We start from the raw sequence: 20,717 nt of genomic DNA, 5'->3' as shown, positions 1-20,717 counted from the left end.
TAATAAACAAACACCAGAAGAAAGGATATTTATATCTATAATTTCAGAGTTTTACAAATGCACAATATAGTTCCAGTTTTTCCCCATTTATAACTGTTTTTATTTATTTCAGTTAATGAAAATGTTTCCTTCCATTTCTTTATTTTGTTGTTTAGTTTTAGTTAACTGTAACACCCTTGCTCCAAACATTCCTTAGCAACATAAATATTAAAAACACAGATGATGATATATCCTCCATGTTTATCCATCTTATTAAAAATGCTGACAAGAACAAAAATACACAACCTGACAGACAACAAAACATGTTTCAAATGCAAACTTTAATTATCAATGTTTGTGAATTTGTTGGGGGTACAATATGGCATTAACATTAAGAATGCAGATTTATATGTTTTAAGGTAAAAATATGGCATTATCAGCATAAAACAAACATTTGTCTCTGAGTCTCAGTCCTTCCAGTCTTTCACGGCTTCGCCTGGATCTGTTCCAGCGGCAGCTGAAGCTGGTTTGGATATTTCAGACGTCTCAAGTCCTCTTCCACCTGAAAACACATCGCAACATTTAACTGTGGTTCTTAAATTCAGAAATAAGAAGTCTAAGTAAAATAACTGAGTCACCTGTTCGAGTTCATCCTTCAGTTTGTTGTATTTTTCCACGTTGAACTGCTTCTTCTTGGCGCCTTTATAAAAGTAACGTAGAAACTGTCGGTCCTTCGCGTCTGGATAAACGTAATCCTGATGGAGAAATAAAACCCAAATGATTCAGTTCAGATCGGCTCAATTCTGGAGAATCTTCCACAGAAATGAGTCTTTTTACTAAAATACAAACATAATGACTGAAAATTAAATAAAACTAAGAAAAATCAGTTTTTACTAAGTTTATGCAGACATATTTTATTGTTATAGCATAAAATCACAAAATGCTTGGAAAAACTGAATTTATTCCTCTTAGGCACTCCTCAAAACAGCAAAGACTGGAGAACAAGAATTTGACCTCAACAGGGTCAAATTTGTGATTAGACAACATGTGCAGGTACAACTACGATCTACAGCGATGCATTCTGGGTACAGATTCACCCCTTCAAAATAAGACCACGACTATAGAATCCTTAACAGTTGATAATCAAAACTTTAAAACAAACGTCTAAATTTATTCAACCAATAGTTTACAAAACAACCAAATAAATTAGCAGTTTATAACATATCTGGACAAATTAATTTAGGGGAAGCAAAGTACGCTAAACGTAACTAAGTTAGCAAAAACACTAAAGCACTAAATGAAAATTTAGCAGAGCTTTTCCCACCTCTGATTAAAACTAATTGTTGGGCAACATAACAGAAATAATTATTTGTTTTCCTGCTGGGCTTTACCATTTAAGTGTGAAAGAAATCCAGTTTATTTCCAAACATCAAACTCCTGAAGCATCAAATCTGTGAGTCTTGCCTGCTTGGTGAGGATGTAGTAGGCGAAGGCGGCCATGCTGGTGGCGTAGGTGATGAAGTACGTGACAGGCTCCATGACGTCCCATGAATACACCCACCAGGTGAGCCAGCCCAGGGCGCCGCCCTGCACAGACAGCAGCGCCATGCCGGTCCAGAGAGCCCTGGAGGTGTGAAACTCCGCCGTCCGGCTCAGCTTCGCCTTCATCTGGAAGAAACCGCACAACAAGAAACGGAAAATGTAAATAAATTACCTTCAGTCTGCTCACAAACCCCGCCTGTGCTGTTATAGAAATTAAATTAGGAGTATTATAATCTATTTTTATGAGAAATGAACCGATCCGATTATATCTGCATCAGTTCCAATATTGAAAAAAATTCTAAATCGGGTATCGGTGATAATGTTCCTGATCCATAATTAATTACCTATCTTCTCAGACTTTGGTTGCCTAGCAACAACCTGCTTAAGGTTTTTCTGCTGCGCCTCATAACTGCTGACAAATAAAAAGCAGGGCGGCGGAGAGAAAACTGGATAAAACAGGGAACGTTTCGACACCAGTCTGGCAAAATTTCAGATATTTAAAAACTAATCAATAATTAAGAAAGTTTATTTTTACATGTTGGTCAACCGGTTGTTTTTGTCAGTTATTGTTAGTTAGTATAAATGCCTATTTTAAATAGGCATTTATACTCCTAATTATTCTGACTGAACAAATTAAAATAGTTTGTATACGTTTGACCAAGTTTGTGAAGTTATTTGTGAGTTAAGTGAGCTGCATTGGTGCAGAGTTGTTAAATAAATTTGTAATTCAGTGTATTTATGTCTGCGTTTAAAAAAAGAAACATTTTAAGTCAAGTCAGCGATGTATTTCTGCATTGGATCAATGTCTGCCGATACTAAAACTCAGATATCGGAAGAGTTTTAGCGACTGTTTTCAGAGGAATGCTGATGCTTTTCGTAGACACCTGGAGCCCGGTCTGACCGGCCCACCCAGCGCTCAGGTGCTACCTGCTCCAGAGGCGACAGCTCCTGCTTGATGTTGTCCATCCTCTCCAGCAGCTGGCGCTCCTGCAGCAGGTGGTGCTCAGGCAGGTGCAGCGCTGCGTGCAGGAGATGCACCACGTGCTTCATGTCCTCCATGTCCCTGGCATGCTCACTGGAGGTGATCACTGCAACCACAATGAACCATTTACAACATGGAGTCACACATGTATGGCAAGCCGTTTTAACATAAAATCACTTTGACCACTCTCATATTCCAGATATCTGACATTGGCTCATGACTAGTTAATAATTAGTTAATAAATCTCTAATTACAATCTGACTTGCATAAATTATGTCTATTTACCATTAAGTTACATGTAGGTTTAAATTCACTTTGTCTGAATTATTGATATTTTAAATATCAATAATTAAATTATGACTAGTCCTAAAGTAAATTTAAGATAACTAATTTTTGTTCCAACTGTTGTCAGAATTCTAATTAAATATATTTTTAGATAGGAGACCTAGTTTGACTTGTGCATATTTAGTTGCAGATATCTTGAAAGCAAATAACGACTTATCAAAACTAAATATCTAGTTTTGAACTTAACTAGAATTCCTTTTAAGAAATCTCCACATTAATTAGTTTTTCTATTTAATATTTCTTGTGTTAACATTCTGATGACTAGTCAGAAAGATATTAATAAAATCCTGAATTAGTATTCTGTCTTGTCAAAACATCACAGATTTATGTAAATTTCAAACAAAAAAAATAAAAATTAAAGAAAATATTTTTAAAATGCTCCATTTTCAGTGTTGCACACTTGTTCTTTTTGTTCTTAAATTTTAACTGCATTGTAAGCGCATTTCAAGTGCAAATAAATAGGAAATATATAAATTCCTATTTATTCACTAAAAAAGTGAATAAATGGGAAATTATTAGCAGATTTCTGAAGCAATCTCCAATTTTTTTGCGTTCTCTGTAGCTTTTTCTACATTTTGTCATTTTCGATGAGACATAATTGCGCTCGAGGAATCTTTAATTGTAATTATGGCCTTTAAATGATGAATCTGGTGACGTTTTTTGAGATTTTTGAAAAGGAATTTTGAACCGTAAGATGTAAGATATCTTCAATTAGAATATCTTAATTTACCATTCACGGTGGTCAAAATGTAGTTGTGTCGAGTCAAAATGATCTTTTTGATATCTGGAGTGTAATTATATGTTAAGTCTGCCTGCCATAGAGGAAGTGTCGTTACCTTTCTCAGGTGCGCTGACATTGTAAACTTGATTGTTGATGACGAGTTGGAAGTCCGTCTCTAGCAGGGCGTCCAACAGCGTCGTGTTGGCAACACGTTGCCCGTCTGGAAGAGCAACGACTCAGATTTAAACTCTGAAAACAAATACTGAACCGCTCAACCATACTTTCTGCTGCTCCGAAATGAAACACCAGAAAAAAGATTAACTCTGTTAAACTGCTGAGCCTCAAAATATTGTTACTTCACTGAAAAAACACAAAATCTTACCAAGTATTTTTAGTCTAGTTTCTAGTTTTTGTGCACTTCAAATAACTAACTTAAAAGTAACTTTACAGAAAAATGAAAGCGCTTGTTTTAAATAAAAAATTCCTTAATATTGATCAAAAAGTACTAATTCTTTTTGATGTGTGACTGGCCGACTGTTTTAAGTGAATTGGATGGATCTAGTACTTTAATCAAAACTAAAATAATTATTAACACACTTCCATATTGAGCTGAAAGTTACTAGTAAGTTAGTTTTCTGAAATGTAGATATACGAGCTTATTTTAAGTTAATAATTCCTTAATATTGATACAAAGGTTTAGCTCCACTGGTAGATTATTTCATTAGTAGCATGGGAAAATATCTTGCTATAAATTAAATAAACTTGTAGTTTTTATCGGTATTAAATAATTTATTGACATAGAACAAGCTCCTATATGTTGCTTAAAAGTTTCTTGTAAGTTAGGTTTGTTTTATTTCAAGTGAACTAAGATATTTGCACCAGGGTTTGGAGATTATGGCTGAAGAACGTGTCACAACATAAACGCTTCATATCAGTCGATATCAATAATTATTGATTAGTTTTTGTTTTTAATGTCTGGAATACAGCCAAACTGGTGCTGATATTTCCCGTTTTATCCAGTTTTATCAACATTGTTTTGTATTTTTAAGCAGTTTAACGTTAATGAAACGTTAAACTGCTGGTGAGGCATTTACCCAGCAGGTTGTTGCTAGGCAACTGAAGATGAGTGAGTTGCTAGGTAACCAATGAGTGAGTGAGTGCGTTGATTCCATCAAGCTAGCTTAGCGGTGAGAGGTTGAGCGGCTAAAGCTTTCCTCTGCCTACATCTCCCAGAATGCTGTGCAATTCTGGATCACAGTTCAGTGAAATTATTTATTGTGATAGATAATATGTCAATAAATGTTACTGATTTATTGCCCAGCCCAGAAACCAGACTAAAAATACTTGGTAAGATTTTGTGTTTTTTTGTAGCGTGAAGAGCTGAAACGCAGAACTTCCTGTTCTTTCTTCTGACATCTGAGGAATTTCTCCTTGAATCCAAAACTGGTCCTGTCCAACTGGTCCGTGCTGCTGCTGGTCTAAACCCGGTGTGGCAGTCCGGACCGACGCCGGGCGGGCTCGGACCTCGTCTCACCTGCAGAGAGAAGGGAGGCCGCGGCTCCGGAGTCCTCTCTCTTCAGATCGGCGATCAGGTCTCCCACCGTCATCAGCATGGGCCGCAGGAAGAACAGACAGTTCTCGTTCCTGGACGGCAACGGCACCTCCAGAACCAGGCGGCCATGTTTGTGCTTCAGAGACAAGTCTGCAGCAGAGAGAGGAAATAATAATTAAATTCACATCAGGAGCTAGAAATCCACAAACTGCAGGGAACCGTCTCATGTTTTGCCTTCAGTGAATTTTACTGTTAATTCATGTTAAATATTAACACAAAGCGGTGTGAAACTGCATGATCCTTGCCCATCATGAGAGATGGAAGAGATGTTTGAACTTCGTTCTTCTCTCTCTGCTCTTCATCCATGAATATAAAAACTGAGATGAGAGGTAGCAGCCTAGTTAAAGCCTGTCGGTATAATGGTGTCTTAGCTGCTTCACGCAGATCCCAATAAAACACTCTGCAGTTTGTGGTTGGATCAATGCCGCTAGCAAGCCACTGTCATAATAATCATGTGCATGCAGTGAGACAGTTTTACCACTAGAGGGAGCACTGGAGAAGAAAGCTGGACAGTTTTGCAGTGACGGATGTCGTGGATGAACCTAAACGGAAAGAAATGGGAAGGTTAAAGTGACAGTATTATACGTTTTCCAGGCACATGGTTTAATTTTATAGCACAATCAAGTAACTACTGTATGTTACTTTCAGTTGTTATAAAAATATTATATGTATCAAATATTTCTGAAAAGAGACTTTACTTCCTATTTTAACACAATTAAATTGGGTCTCTGTCTCTTTAAAACTCCTGCTCTCTCTGAAGCTCCGCCTTCAGGAAGTCATCCCAACATGGATCCTCTGTTATCCCTTTAACACGATTTTACCAGCGTTGCTCTGAGTTGCAGTTCCACCAGGTGTTCGCTAATCGCTGCTGGCTAGTCTGAAGGAGCCGAGTGGGGAGGAGCAGCGAGTCGAAGGTGGGGCTAAGTCCACCCAGGCGTTTTGCTCAGCTGAATGGTTGCCATGGAGATTAAAGGATTTCTCAAACAAGGCATCACTCCAGGAATGTTTTCTATAACATGATGTAAAGCTCATTGAAGTTGATTTTTCATGACACTGCCCCTTTAATGAAGGCAAGAGTTTGTTCTTGGTGTAACCAAACGGCCTTCCTTCGGTAAACTGATGAAGAGCAAACAGAAGGTCAGCGCCAACAAGCTGCTTCTGCCAGTTCTCCCTCAGCGTTTCCCTCCTGGAAACTTTGATATTCAGATCCGGATTCTGGTTCTCCTGCCGCAGGAATCGGACCAGGTGTTGGTGCAGACTGCCTGACTGACTCATCGCCTTCCTGTTAATTCATTTCAGGTCCTCTGTGGGTTCTGATGGATGCCAGACTGTGGCTCAGTGAGAGCGGACCCTCAGGAGTTTCCTACGCCGCTGATAATGATCAGAGCATCGATAAGGAGCACGCAGACAGAGATTGTAGCCTCTTCATCCTGCGCTTGGTATTCACTCAGCGTTGCCCTGTCAGTTCAGATCCATCCACTTCTGCTCTCCGTTTGACCCGACTCAAACATCTGGATCCACCCAAAATGTGTGAATTTATGTCAGCAAACCAACACAGTATTTAAACACTGTTAAACTACCTTCACTTTCTGATAACAGTCATGATATTACGCCTTAAATTATTTTAAAAACTACATGAATTCAACACTAATATAGTTCCTCTGGATTTGTTCTTCACCTGATAACCTGGCTCTCTCTCTGCTCAAGCGATACATCATTAGAGACGACCAATGGAGCCGTCTGTGAAGCAAAGCTTGAAGCAAAGGGACTGAGCAGAGGCGGGGTGTGCTGCCCTTTCCACTCCACTGGTGAGGAGACGGAGTGTGTGTGTGTGTGTGTTTGTGTGTGTGAGAGAGAGTGAGAGAGCAAGAGCGAGAGAGAGAAGCTTTGGTTTAGAAACATCTGGTGTTGGAACCAGAAAACGGCAGTCAGGAGTTAAAATTTAAGTTTTTAAAATTTGGATTAATTAATTATGTACATTTTAAACGCAATTAATCAATGTTTTTCTTTTTTTATTTTACACACAAAGGTCTTGAACAGGAACTTTTCTATTTCTGCGTTTCTGGTACAACTGTAAATATGATGCACAGGGTGACATTCGTTAACAGCGATCGATGACAAAGCTGCTACTCTTGGCCCACCGGACGTTAATTTCTGCTTCAAAAAACGATCTGCTGTGACGCTGGAAAAGACTGTGTGTTCAAGTTATGCTAAAAGGAGTTAGCCTGTTAGCAAAGCCACTCTAGCCTGAAATAACATCTCAGTGCTAACCTTGTAGCAGCAGCACAGATGCCCACAATGCTAAGTTAGCATTTACAGTCCACATTTCTAAAGAAGTTCCATGAATGATCAGGGTTACCTGAAACAATAACAGCACTTTGCTCCAGTCTGATGGCTGAATAACCTGAATAACAAATTAAAAATTATAAATATTGTTGCTGTTGAGCTCACGTCTACTTCCTAAATGTGGACCAAAGAAGCAAACTGGTCCGCCTACAAACTTCGGTCTGGGTCTGGTTGAAATGAACTCTGGTTTCGGTTTGAATGCAGGTTGCTCAAAGGCTTTGGATTGTTTGAGTCAGAGCAGTGAGAAAGGACAGAGAGACTGCTGTAGCAATAAATGACCCTGCTGTCCATTAATGCAGACAGAGATATTAGACATTACAATTTGTCTCCCAGAAAAACAAACCCTTATTCTCCCACCCCAGTATGCAGATTTCATGCAATCACAGTTTGTAGAAACACTAGAAAACATGCTTCTGTCTGAGATTCTTGGTTTCCAGTTAACAAGAAAACCCCAGATCTGAAACTAATCATCAAAGGTCTGTGAGGCTTTCTGACTTCTTCAATGTGAAGCACTTTGTGTTTGTGATTTATCACGATTCAGAGCCAATTCAAAGCCCGCCTGCCTGCAGGCTCTGTGCATACGCTGTGTGCACATATTACCAAGCCCATTGTAAATCTACAGATGGTGGCTGTTGTGACAGATAATCGTGAGCCGGGTGATGAATAGCAGCACACTTCCAAGGCTATGCTTCTGGTTTTCTAGCATTACCGGCGGTTCCGACGCACTGCGCTCTAATCACAGGTCTTCTGGTAGCAACACCAGAAGACCTTATGGAGCAGGTCGTTTAAAAATGAGCAGTAACGCTCCTTTAAGAGGAATTGTGCTTCTGAATGCTAAAGCTTATTGGTGTCCAGCCCTGGTAATTTGTTTGGTCCCCTTTGCTGGGCCAATAACTACGGAGGCCAGCGAGGGTCAAATGTGGGAATGAAAACACAAGCTGGGGAAATCTTTTTCTTCAGGTTAATAAATCTGCTCAGGTAAAAGTGCGAACAGGTAAAGATTGCTCTGTGTGTGGGCTGATTTATGAACGAAAAAATGTCTATGTAGGAATCCCAAATTATCTGAAACATTTGTCATTAAGTTTGGAAAGAAGATGGCTCTGCTGCACTTGAAGTAAATGGGAAAAAAATTATATCTCCATATTGTTAGATAACTAGCTAGACATCTTTCTATTTACTTAGCTAGATATCTAGATAACTAGTGTGATCTGACTATATATTTGCTTGTCTATTCTAGATAAGCATGTAGCTTATCTATGACACTAGCTTTCTAACAAGCTTTTTATCTAGCTAGAAAAATAACTAGTCAGATATCTATCTATCTATCTATCTATCTATCTATCTATCTATCTATCTATCTATCTATCTATCTATCTAAATTAAAAACTGTTCCAGATATGTCATATTAAACCTGTTTGGTGAGCTGCTCTTTACAATCTGAAACTTTATTTTTTAAATATTAATTGCTCAGCTGCTGTTTTACATTCCTGCACCTGTGAGGCGCTCGGTGGGCGGAGCCACAGCGCGGGACATTTTCTGTGTTTTTTTCCACACAGAACAAAGTTTTCCCTCAGGCTGTTCTCTGACAGAGACACACCCCTGCATTGCATGACACTCCAAATTCAAACACACTCCGGCTTCCTGACTGCAGAGCCTGAACAAGCCCAGTCATCAGGAACATGCAAACAGCCGAACAGGGAAAACCAACGCAGGTGACTGACTTCCACAAACATGGCGGAGCAACATCTGCCCCTCATTATAAAATGATTTCTCCCAGCTGCTGCTTCACGCAGCACTCCGCTGATGGCATGTTTACCCCAACAGCCAGTCATCTGTATGCAACACCACCAGGAAAGGAGGAGAGAGGGGAGGGGCAGAGATAATCTCCCTCCACAGGCGGGAGACGACTTCCTACCACAGTGTACTGCAAAAACACAAAATCTCCCCAAGAATTTTGACAGTTTCTTGTGAAAATATCTTAGTACACTTGAAATAAGACAAAACTAACTTACTCCTATTTTCAGAAAGAAATAAGGGCTTGTTTTAAGTCAGTAATAATATATGCAGACAATACATCTGATAGGATATTGAATAATTTCACTGAGCTCCGATCCAGAACTGCACAGCATTCTGGGGGTTGTAGGCAGAGACCTGACAGGAAAACAAATGTAGCTGGACGATAAATTGTCCCAGAAATTATTGCGATAAACGATAATATTGCTGTTTTGAGATTGTTATGGTGCAGCAGCAGCTTAATGTTTCACCGCTGTGCCTCATAACTGCTTAAAAATAAAAAACAATGGCAAGGAGAGGAAACTGCAAATAAAACAGGAACGATCACACCAGTTTAGCTGTATTTCAGATATTTAAAACAAAAAACTAATCGATTAGTTTCAGTTAGTGTTCTTGTATTTCAAGTAAACTAAGACATTTGCACTAGAAACTAGAACAAAAATACTTTTTTGCAGTGTAATTGTGATCAGCTGCTTGGAGACGTCCTGAAGGAATCTGCTCCCACTTGGAGCCACAGGCTTCGTACCGTCACAGCGAGGACACACCGGCTCGACTGGAGCTAATAGCAGAAAAATAACTCACACGACTGCAAGCAGAGAGAGAAATGTTGAGTTATTACAGACTGAAGACTGGAGTGAAGCAATAATCTGCCAGGAGGAGAAACCAACTTAGCTCCTGTCAGCGATGTGATTGAGAACAGCCATTATCGCCCCATCATGAAAGTTATTTGCTTTTGGTCATTTTTTTCTCCTTCTCTTTCCAGTTTAATGACCCAATTCAGTTATAAAAACGATCAGAGCAGGATGCAGCGTGCAGAATGTGGCTGCAGGACGGAGAGCGATACGGTTACAAGGCAGGAGAACCAAGAACTAAAGCTGCACCGATCACACCAGCCCCGTTCAGTCCGCTTCAATCCGACTCCGGTCCGCTTCCGTCCGACTCCGGTCCACTTCCGTCCGACTCCAGACTGTTTGACTAGAAAATCCGGTTTGTTTGTGGAGGTGTGAAAGCTAATTGAACTCTGGTCTGCCTACAAACTTACATCGATTCAGTTAAAGTGAACTCTGGTTCAGTTTGAGTGCATATGTGAACGACAAGCAGACTGGAGACCGCTCCAAAAGCAGGAAGTGGATTATAGTGCAGGGCATTCTGGGTAAATACAACTAAAACAAAGGCGCTAGCCTAGCGCTAGCCAGAGAAATGGCCTATGATCTTTGACTAAAACAAAAAAGAAATCCTACAACCGCTCAAATCTGATGCCACTTCATTTTTGTTTACATTTTGTGAAGGAAGTTGCGCTCAGTGTCTTCAGAGGTTTTTGTGTCGTGTCTTTCAGTGGTTCTTGGTGCAGCGCCCCCACAGGCGAGGAGGGGAACAGGTTTCTCAAATTGTTTGGTTGGTTTGACTCAGTGAAGCGAAAGAGAATGGCAGCAGCTGAAAATGTAACAAATGCTGAAACTTTGGTCCAAAATCAAACCGAGCTACCAGAGTACAAGGTGTGAAAACATTGTAAAGCTGCGTTCACATGGATCCAAATCCGATCTTTTCACCCCACACATTTTGGGATTTGTGCCTCTTCTACATGTGGAACTAAATTATATCTGATCATTTTCAAAGTGTCTGCAGTCTGAATGATCATGTTACATTTTATCCGACTTTTATGTCAGACACGCATCATAATTCTGCACCACAAGAAGCCAGACGCCATAAATTCAGATATAAACAATGGCTGAAAATTATATTTGTGAAATTGTGAAACCAGTGTGGGTCAGTGAAACATCATAATCCTGGTTCTGACTTCATCCAAACAGGGTTTTACCGACAGCTCTTATCAAACAGCCACACAGGAAACACTGGGTGTGCCACAAACCTCAATAGCCAGAGTCAAACTTTAAAACTTTATATTCACCAATCTATAATCCATCGGTTAAACAGCTTCAGGGCTTCCTCAGAAAGCCTGGAGAACAAAGTCTGGCTGCAGAGATGGAAGTTAACTTCATCATTTCAATAAATTACCAGATAACTTCATTCTCCACAGCAGCAGCCTCAGAGATTCAGAGCTGAACATTTCTCTGGTGAGCGAACAGAAATTCGCTGACACGGACCGTCTGATATGGCTGAAGGTCAACTGGCACAGAAATGTATTTTTTAAAATTGCCAACTGTGACATTTCTTGTCAGCAGCCAGTAAAAGTCCCTTCACAAATGTCTCCCTCCTTTCCATCTCTTCCATTTTCTGCTCTTAAATAGAAAAGAAATGTCCTTTAACAGGGGAAATTCAGGCTTGCCAGCAAAATGTTAAAAAAATATAAAAACTGAAAAATAAGAACAAGAGATGATATAGTAAGGGCAAATTTACAGCTGCTATTACAAAATATCATACTCAGATTAAAAGAAATGTGCAAGTAAATTAATTCAAAAGAAAAAATAAAATACAAGATCTGTGTGAACATGTGCATAAAAAACAACAGACTGGAAGTGAAAAGACCAAAAATACCAGCAGGGATGTAAATAATTATAGTTTGTTGGGAGTAGTGAAGGTTATCTAACAGCTGCTGGAGGAAGGATCTACGACAACGCTACATTTTGCACCTTGGATGCAGAAATATGCGCTTCGAGTCACCATAAAATTGTGCAAATTGGAATTACAAAAATAAATTTGCTTAATGCAAACATGACCATTTGTATCAAAATTAGTGTATTTCATAAAACTACAATGGAAACACTTTATTCACATCATACGAGTCACGTGATCAAGAACAAGATGTTACTACTGGTGAAAACTACAAAGAAGACGACAACAGGAAGAGGTAAGAGGATGATGTCACAGCATTTTTTAAAATGACTTTTGGCATAAACAAACATATTCATGTGTGATATTTGCGTTTTTTACTTAATGGAAATGGTGCAACTGTGAAACATCAGCAAGATTAGCAACATTAGCGGAATATCAACAACATTTTGCACATATTTGTAATGGAAACGCTGAAATGTTATTTTATGTTTTCTTACGCAAAAATTTGTTGAAATATGGAGACAAATAATGAAAATGTTCAAATGTCAGAAATTTAACGCCATTGTGCTAAAATATGTAAAGATTTTTTATATTGTACGTGTTGATTTTTTTATAAATAAGAAATCAGGAGTTCAGGAGCATGAAAGGGCAAAGGTGTGAAATTACAAAGAGCAAACTCAGAAGTTCAAGTTACGCTTTTAAAGCATGAAGAAAAAAATGTAAACTGATATAATGTGACATTTATCCTGTATAATACAACAACAAAACAAACTATTCTGTTTGTGGAAAACTATGCAAATTACAAAGGGAGCAGGACCTGGTTACACAAGTTTGCACACCTTTAAACTAGAAATGCACCAATCTAGTCAGAGATCAGAACTGGGACGCTATTAAAATTTGACACGTCAAATACTGAAAAATCTAGTTTTCCATACTTCTTTGTAGTTTAATAAGATCTGACGAATGTTCAGAAGGAGAACTTTGGTGCATTTATTGGCAGAATTACGTTGTGCCTTCACTCTTTGCTTTATCGTCTTCAGAAACAATAATCTGAATGGACCAAACTTCAGGAGAGATCATTGCATCTCTGCTTTAAAATAATAGTCTCTTCTAGCTTGAAGCAGGGATTCATAAAGTCTCCGTCCCTCCAGTGACCTCTGACCTTTCCTCTATCTCTCAGTGATCGGCTCCCAGGTTGGCTGATGTTGGATCTGTGCAGCTCGCCTTTAATCGTGTCATAAAACTCGGTCTTGTGTTCTGTGGACTCTGAAATCTGATCGCTCAGGACATCTCCTGGTCTAATAAACGGTTTTTCCAGCAACCTGCTGTTTAATGTAGCTTCCCTTCTCATTACAATAATAATTCAGTCCATTTGTGATCAGGAAAATCTCCAGGTTTCAGCAGATAAATTCATATCCAGCCTCCCAGGTTGAGAGCACTTCCAGTTTTGTGCAAGAACCAATCTGAGGACAGAACTCATCTTAGTCATTGTTGCACAAGGCAGTGAGTCATAATGACAGCCTGACTGTCAGTCCTGCAGACCTGATATAAATATTCCCTCAACAGACAAACCATATTGCATTTATCTCAGTGGTGCAGCTTTCAGGATCCTGCAGCTCAGCTGACTGCTGCTGTTCCCAGAAAAACATATTAAAACTGAACAAAGGTGAAATAAATCTACATACAGTTTGGTAATATATGCAGCAGCATTACTCTCCAGCTCTGAAGGGTTTGGTGCAGAAAGTCATTCGCTACGCTTCATTGAGAGAAGGAGACGGACATGATGAATGATACTCTTTCCTTAATGATGCGACACAGACAGAAAATCTGTGATAAAAGTAAAGATTTTTGGGTTCAGTGACACCTAAACCTGAAGTACAGAGAGAAATGATGGTAACACATTTAGCTGCATGATAAATTGTCCCAGAAGTTACTGCGATTAACTATCATGTTGTTAATTTGAGACAATTTTCATGGCATAATAATGCAAAAACACATTCTCAAAGATCAATAAACTTTAAACTCTAATGAACATTTAACACTGGAACTGGAAGACATTTTAAATATCCAAAATAAATAAACAAAACAACAGAAACAACAAATAAAATGAATTATAAAGTCTCTGTAAACAAAACTGTCCTTCAAAAAAAGAAGCCAGTTGAGACCGAAGCACCAGACTGAAGGCTTCATCATCCAGTCTGTGGTAGAAACAGAGAAACGATAAATCATGCAAATGGAAATTATTGAGCTTGTTTTAATTTATCGTTTAATTAATTGATTAATTGTTTTAATTAATTGTTTATTACAAAGAAGACAGGGCTAAGTTTGTATTTTCCACACTTTGTCAAGTTGCAACCACAAACTTCAACGTCTCTTATTGAGATTTGATTAAATAAACCAACACAAAGTAGAACGCAAATGTGAAGTGGAACAAAGAATATATATAATATTGTAAAATTAAAAACAAAGTGAAAAAGGCGTAAACTTTTTCTCTTCAGGAGTCAATATCTAATAAAGCCCTTCTTTGTGCAAGTACAAGTTCACCAAAATGTAACTTTTTAGTTTACATATAGTTGGCTGAGTTTAGGTAAATCAATTCTCCACATCACCCTGCACACACCATTCTGATAGTGGAACATGGGGGAGGCAGCATCATGCTGTGTGGATGCTTTTCTTTAACTGTTTAATGCAGCAAAATACTTTGAGCAGAATATCAGAAAGTCTTAGGAGAAAACAGTGACAGATCTGCCAAAGTGCAGCTTTTTTCTTTTCATCACAAGCGTCACATGATTAACAACCGGATGTTACTGCTGACAGAAACCACGAAGAAGAAGACAGGAAGTCATCCTATGAACTAGTTCTTATCTGATGAACAAACTTATTCACTTGTGATTTTATTGATTTCTTATTTAATGAAACACCACAAACGCAAAATTGTTTTTCTTTGACATCTGTGAAACACTGACAAAGTTTTGCACATTTGTAATTTAAAAGCAGCTACTATTTTCTAAGAATGCTCTTGTGGTTGGAAAAACTGCACACCACACTTTTCAGATAGTTTTTGTTTGTTTTTAAACCCTTTGTTTGTCCTACTACTTCTGACTTATCCAGTTTGTGTTATTACATCCAAGGTAATTAAAACACATCGATGTTTGTTGTAACAGGGCAAAATCTAAAATAACATAAAAACATTGAAGGAGTATGAATAGTTCATCTCATAACATCCGAGTTTAGAGCAGGAAACCAGGAAACATCCGAACAACAAACCCGCTTCACGTTACTTCAGAACACATTAAACCTGCGCTGGAATTGGAACAACAATGTTTTTGTTTTTTTTTACCTTGTGAAGAACTGAAACCGGACGCAAAGCTGCGAAACCGCCCTGAAAACGCTGAAGACTTCTCCAAAGTCCCGTCCCAACTTCAGCGGCCATCCGAACCGAAGCCATCTTCATCAGCCGCCTCAGCTCCGGAACATTCCGACGGATGGTCAACACAAGCCCGCCACCGGTTCACTTTAAGCCTCCAGCTGCTGGTGTGGATCCCGGGTTAGGTCGGAGCTCCGCAGCATTTCCTCCCGTCAACATCCGCAGCTCCGCAGCCGAACTCTGCTTCCTTTCTGCGGGGTTCGGAGTGTGTCTGGGTGGAGCAGCCAGGCCCAGCCCAGCCCGGGGTGATCCGAGCTCCCGCTGCATTCACGTCACGTCCCGTTTGTTGAAAACTCAGCATTGTTTGACGAAGCAGCACTGCAGCAGAGGCGGATAATAAAATAACGCTGTCCAGGACAGAAACGCATAAAAGCCCCCATTGATCCCTGTATTGCATCTGATAAATAAATATCAATGAAAAACATTCATGTGATCACATGTATATTTTGGGATTATTCAGTCATTTTTTGTGTACTGAAAAATATTAAAGGGGCAGTATTATGTATTTTCCAGGCACATAGTCAAGTAACTATGTCACCTTCAATTATACAAATAATATATAATAATGAATAGAATATACAGAAATTTGACGCTTTGAAATTGGGTCCCAGTCTCTTTAAAAAAAACCCACCTTCATCACAACATGGCACTATTAACCCTTTCACAACATTTTTACCAGCGTTGTTCTGAGCAGTAGCTCCTATAATGAGCTCAGTTCCACCAGCTGTTTCCTAATTGCTGCTGGCTAGTCTGAAGGAGCTGAGTGGAGAGGAGTTGCGTGTCAAAGGCGGGGCTAGGTCCACCCAGGCGTTTTGAATGGTTGCCATGGAGATTAAGGATTTCTGAAACATGCATGAAAGAATCAAAGCAACACTGCAGGAACATTTCTGATGAGGGAATGGCATAAACATGATGTAAAGTCACCAACTGTAACTGGACTGAAACAGAGTTTCATATTTTGTTTGGGTTGTATGAGTTAAACAGTTTAATTTCTGAATGATATTCTGAATTATTTAGGATGAACTTGCTATATTTGTTTAAAAACACATTGGTGTTTTAAATGAACACTCAAGAATAATTCCCAACTCTGAACAAAATGTAAATCTGGAGAAGTCTAATCTAATCCATCCATTAATATTTAATCCTTTAATGAGAAATGAAGCCTGGTTAATCAGATCTGCACTGTGCAACAAGCCTGAATCAATTTAATAGGCACATTCTTCTGCACAGTCGGAAATACTCTGGATTAATTTGATTATCCAGGTTTTACTTTCTGCTAGACATTGTGGATTTAATTATTTGCTGTTCGTTTTTAGCAGCAGTCCCCAGAGCTGCAGGCATCAGCAGCTGGATGTGATCAATACTCCGCCTGTAGCAAAACGATTCCTTCTCCTCAGACTCACCAACATGGCTGATTTAAAATTACATTTGTTCAACTTTTCCCCAACAATCAATGGTGGGAAAATTCAGTGGATGCACTGAAGTCGTCAGGTGGCAGGAAGAAAAGATTTACTGTTAATAAATAATTTTCTTCCTCCTTTTTCTTGTTGCTTTCCAGGTGATTTATCTTCTAGTTTTCTTGCTGAAGGAAAAAGATTAAAGTCCTGCTGATTGAGGTGATATATAGGAAGTATTTTTCAGCAATGACTTGGCAGATGTGCTTTAGCTAATTAAGAAAGTAGCACTTTAGTATAAAACAAGTCTGCTTGCATCAGCATCAAGCTGAAACACAAATATCTAAAGGAAAGACTGTTAGATGAAACCAAGATTTTCACACAAATTACTCCAATAATAAAAACATAACTGGTTAATGAAAAGTGGATTTTTCACTGTAATGCAGAGTTTTTACCCAAAAATGAGCTAAAATAACCTAATCCTGTTCTGAGTGTGTTTCGGTTGATGACATCACAAGAGGCATAATAATTAAGCACATCAGTTGGGATTAATCGACTTGTAACAGTTTTTAAAAATCTTTTATGGTTTCCATTTAAGTTGGACTAATTCACAACACATACAGGTGGAGACATGCATCAAAATGCTCTGCAAACAAACACAATAAAAATACATTTCTGCAGAAAAATGCTGCAAATAAAAAATACTGCAATCGCAGAATATAGAAGAAAAAGGAAAATAGCAAAAACAACAAGAGGAATAAAACTTTGTAAACGTTTGGCAAAAAGAAGAAGGAAGAAAAGCTGTTATCGGCAATACGATACGCCGAATGTGTGTGATAAATCTACAAAACAAAGTGGTGTAATTCAAATATTGGCTTCATGAAAAACACAAGACATCCCTCTAATTTATTTATGTCAAAGATTGAAGCACACTGAGGTAGCATCCTAATTTTAACAACAGCAACAACAGCAGACAATCATACAAAATGTGAAAACGGTGTTACAAAGTAAGAAAAGAAAGAAAATGGAAGCAATAATCTTACTGACATAAATCCTTGTTTAATTACTAAGAACTACCGTAAAATGAAAGCTTGCATTATAATTGACATCACAAAAACAAATTAATTTGAAAATAATGAACGTTATTTTCAAACTGCCACAAAGGCAGCCATCTTTGAAACTTTCCCTCATTTGCATGTTTTTGTTGAGCAGCAGCAGCATTTTTACTTCTGTCTTCAAAAATCTTATTTAGGTAAAACCTCAATAATTTTGTCACTTTCTAATGTGCTCTAGTTAAAGTCCGTCATCGGAAATGATTGAAGTACTGAAAGTGTTGGTACTTGAACTTGAGAATTGATCTTAAAGCATAAAGTTTTGATATTGAAGGTATCAATATTTCAGTATCGATCCTCACACCATTAAAGTCCAGAAAAAAGATGGAGGAAGAAAGAAAAGCAGTGTTATATTTTATGTCTTTTACATTATAAAGCAGCAGCATATCTATGTAGGTAATATTAGCTACTCCAGACTCCCCCTAGTGGCCTGGAGGGCTTCGGTTTTGTGGACCAAATTTTCAGAGTTTTATACAGTTTTTGCAACATTTTCCATTTTTCTTATACTTCCTGAGGTTGTGGGATTTTCTTTAGCATTTGCTTTGTTGATTGAAGGTTTTTGCTTCTATTTTCCAGATCTTCTTTGTTGCATTTTTGTGTGTGTGTTGGAGTTTAGTTTGCACCCTTGTCATGTCAAAGTACTTTACAAAACAGGTAAAATCAAACCACTTATACAGACCGATTCCCAGTCAAGTATATCAATTAAAACTGATGCAAGACATCAGAAAGTGCAGCAATTTCAGTTGATGCACATGGATGCAGAAGCTCGTTTTTTATTTTTGTTGGATTTTCCTGAGATCTGGTTTTTATCTCGCTGCAGAATTCAAGCAAACACAGTTAAAAGGACAAAAAAGACAAGACACGTTTTAGCCGACTTACTCAAAAAAGCTGGAATTTTTTTTAATCCAGATTAGAAAAACATTTAAACAACAAAATAGCCAAATAAATAGAAAAAGTTAAGACATTATGTTCACATACTCACAGTAGCCTTTTTATCATTTATATAAAGTAATAATGTGTTTCAGGTTCTAAACATTGCTGAGGTTTTTAGAAAAAGTATTTTCTCAGAATGAAGGAAACAATCAATTACAGCTGATTAGCCCCATCTAGTGGTGAACAACTGGTAGTGCGTTCAAAATGTATTTATCGTCAATTTAATTCCTGGGTTAGGGTTTCTCCGTGGTTCTGAACTTATTTGAATTTCTGTTGTTTCATCATTAGTGACCAGTAGTAGCCTGATGTTTCTGTTGTTCTCTTGGTTTGTTGTACTTCATGCCTGATGGACTTCAGAGTTTCTCTCTGATGTGGTGAAACTTGTGAGCTCCGCTGTTGAGGGCATGTCTTTGTTGTAAAGCTAAATTATCATGAGTTTTATTATATGGGTCCGGTCACTAGCCCCGACCCCCGGCCCGATGCTGACTTGTTCTGCTACTGCCCAGTAGACTTTGTTCTTGGGTAAAGCTAGTGGTAGCCTAGATGCTATTATTATTTTTAGCTTTTTAGCTAATTTTGGCTTTTTCATTGGTTTTTCACACTGCATGGAATATTTCTTATCTTTCTGCAAATCTTCAGCAGTTGGCTTCAAATGCTTTGCCATTTTCACCAAAAGCACTCAGCATTCACACTTGCATTTTCGCAAGAAATGCACACTTTCTAGTTAAACCTGTTTGCTGCTGTTTCAGTGGTGGTGCTGATGGAGGCGGTCCGGACCGCGGAGCTGAGGCTGATCCGGTGCGACGGACCGCGATAATGATGATCATTTCAGCAGCACATCGCCGCTTTCAACCCCCCGCCGCTCGCCTTCACTTCTCACTTCGCCCCTAATTGACCAGACTGCGTCTCCTGGGCCCCTTTGTTATTATTTATTAATAATTCAGATATAAATAATTCACACCCCTGGAACGGCACTGTGTTAATTAAGCCAGACGGGGTGGCAGTCGTGGTGGTGCGTGTCTGTATCGATGTGTGTGTGTGTGTGTGTGTGTGTGTGTGTGTGTGTTTAGGACTTGTCCGTCTTTGAACAGAATGTCGCAATCTATTGTTGTATGGAAGACGACATACAGTAAAATGTGATTTACATTTTTTTGTTTAAGCTGCACCATCAAAAATAACTAGTAAGTATCAATGAATAACAAAAGTGTTTTTCTCAGTAGACAACCTGCTGAGACCCACAGAAGTCAAACTAAGATTCAAATGTTGCTTAGATATGCGTTTGGTTCAGAGTCACAGATCTAATCTCCGCTACAACTTTACAAAAACTTAAGGCTCTGACTAAAAACAAGTTTTAATAAGTAACTCCACTTAATAAAATTCCTCAAATATTGATTTATTGCAGTGATTCTCAATGCAAGACATGTGTTAAATTATAACTTATGTTGCTTTAAACTTTTATTTATTTTTCATGTTAAAACCTATAAATATGTTGGAATTGAATATTTGGGAAGTATCATAACTTAAACTTAAAGGTCAGCACCAGCGTTTTCTAGAAAAATATTCAGAATTTATTTTGTGGTTTTAAAGGCTCTACGTTGAAGATGGTAAGAAATAAAGGCATACTTTATTTTTTTACTGCCAGCTGCAGTTGCCCCTCTGCTCTCGGCTCCCATACAGAGCTATCGGCTAATGCTCTGCCGCTCCCTCCAGTTTCAAACTCTTATTAAAGTAAGAGTTAGAGAGCTAAATATAACTGAAATATTGGCTGCCTTCGACAGAAAAAGGAGCTAAGTCTAT

General features: G+C 38.5%; 1 protein-coding gene across 1 annotated transcript; it reads right to left on the bottom strand.

Moving 5' to 3' along the window:
• Nucleotides 1–301: 301 nt before the first annotated feature.
• LOC106958176 (calcium uniporter regulatory subunit MCUb, mitochondrial-like) lies at nt 302–15,745 on the bottom strand. The gene is made up of 8 exons (XM_015049954.1): nt 15,395–15,745; nt 5,660–5,723; nt 5,104–5,271; nt 3,685–3,789; nt 2,449–2,609; nt 1,444–1,647; nt 618–734; nt 302–541 (listed from the first exon to the last, which is right to left on the bottom strand). Exons 1-8 carry the CDS (start codon nt 15,506–15,508, stop codon nt 464–466), a joined length of 1,011 nt encoding a protein of 336 aa, XP_014905440.1. The 5' UTR covers nt 15,509–15,745; the 3' UTR covers nt 302–463.
• Between the last annotated feature and the right edge of the window lie 4,972 nt (nt 15,746–20,717).

The sequence above is a fragment of the Poecilia latipinna genome, unplaced genomic scaffold (genome assembly GCF_001443285.1).
Source record: "Poecilia latipinna isolate Pla-1442-1.1 unplaced genomic scaffold, P_latipinna-1.0 Scaffold967, whole genome shotgun sequence".
NCBI classification, from domain to species: Eukaryota; Metazoa; Chordata; class Actinopteri; order Cyprinodontiformes; family Poeciliidae; genus Poecilia; species Poecilia latipinna.
Note: the sequence above shows the minus strand (reverse complement) of the source record. Positions and strands in the feature narration are given on the sequence as shown.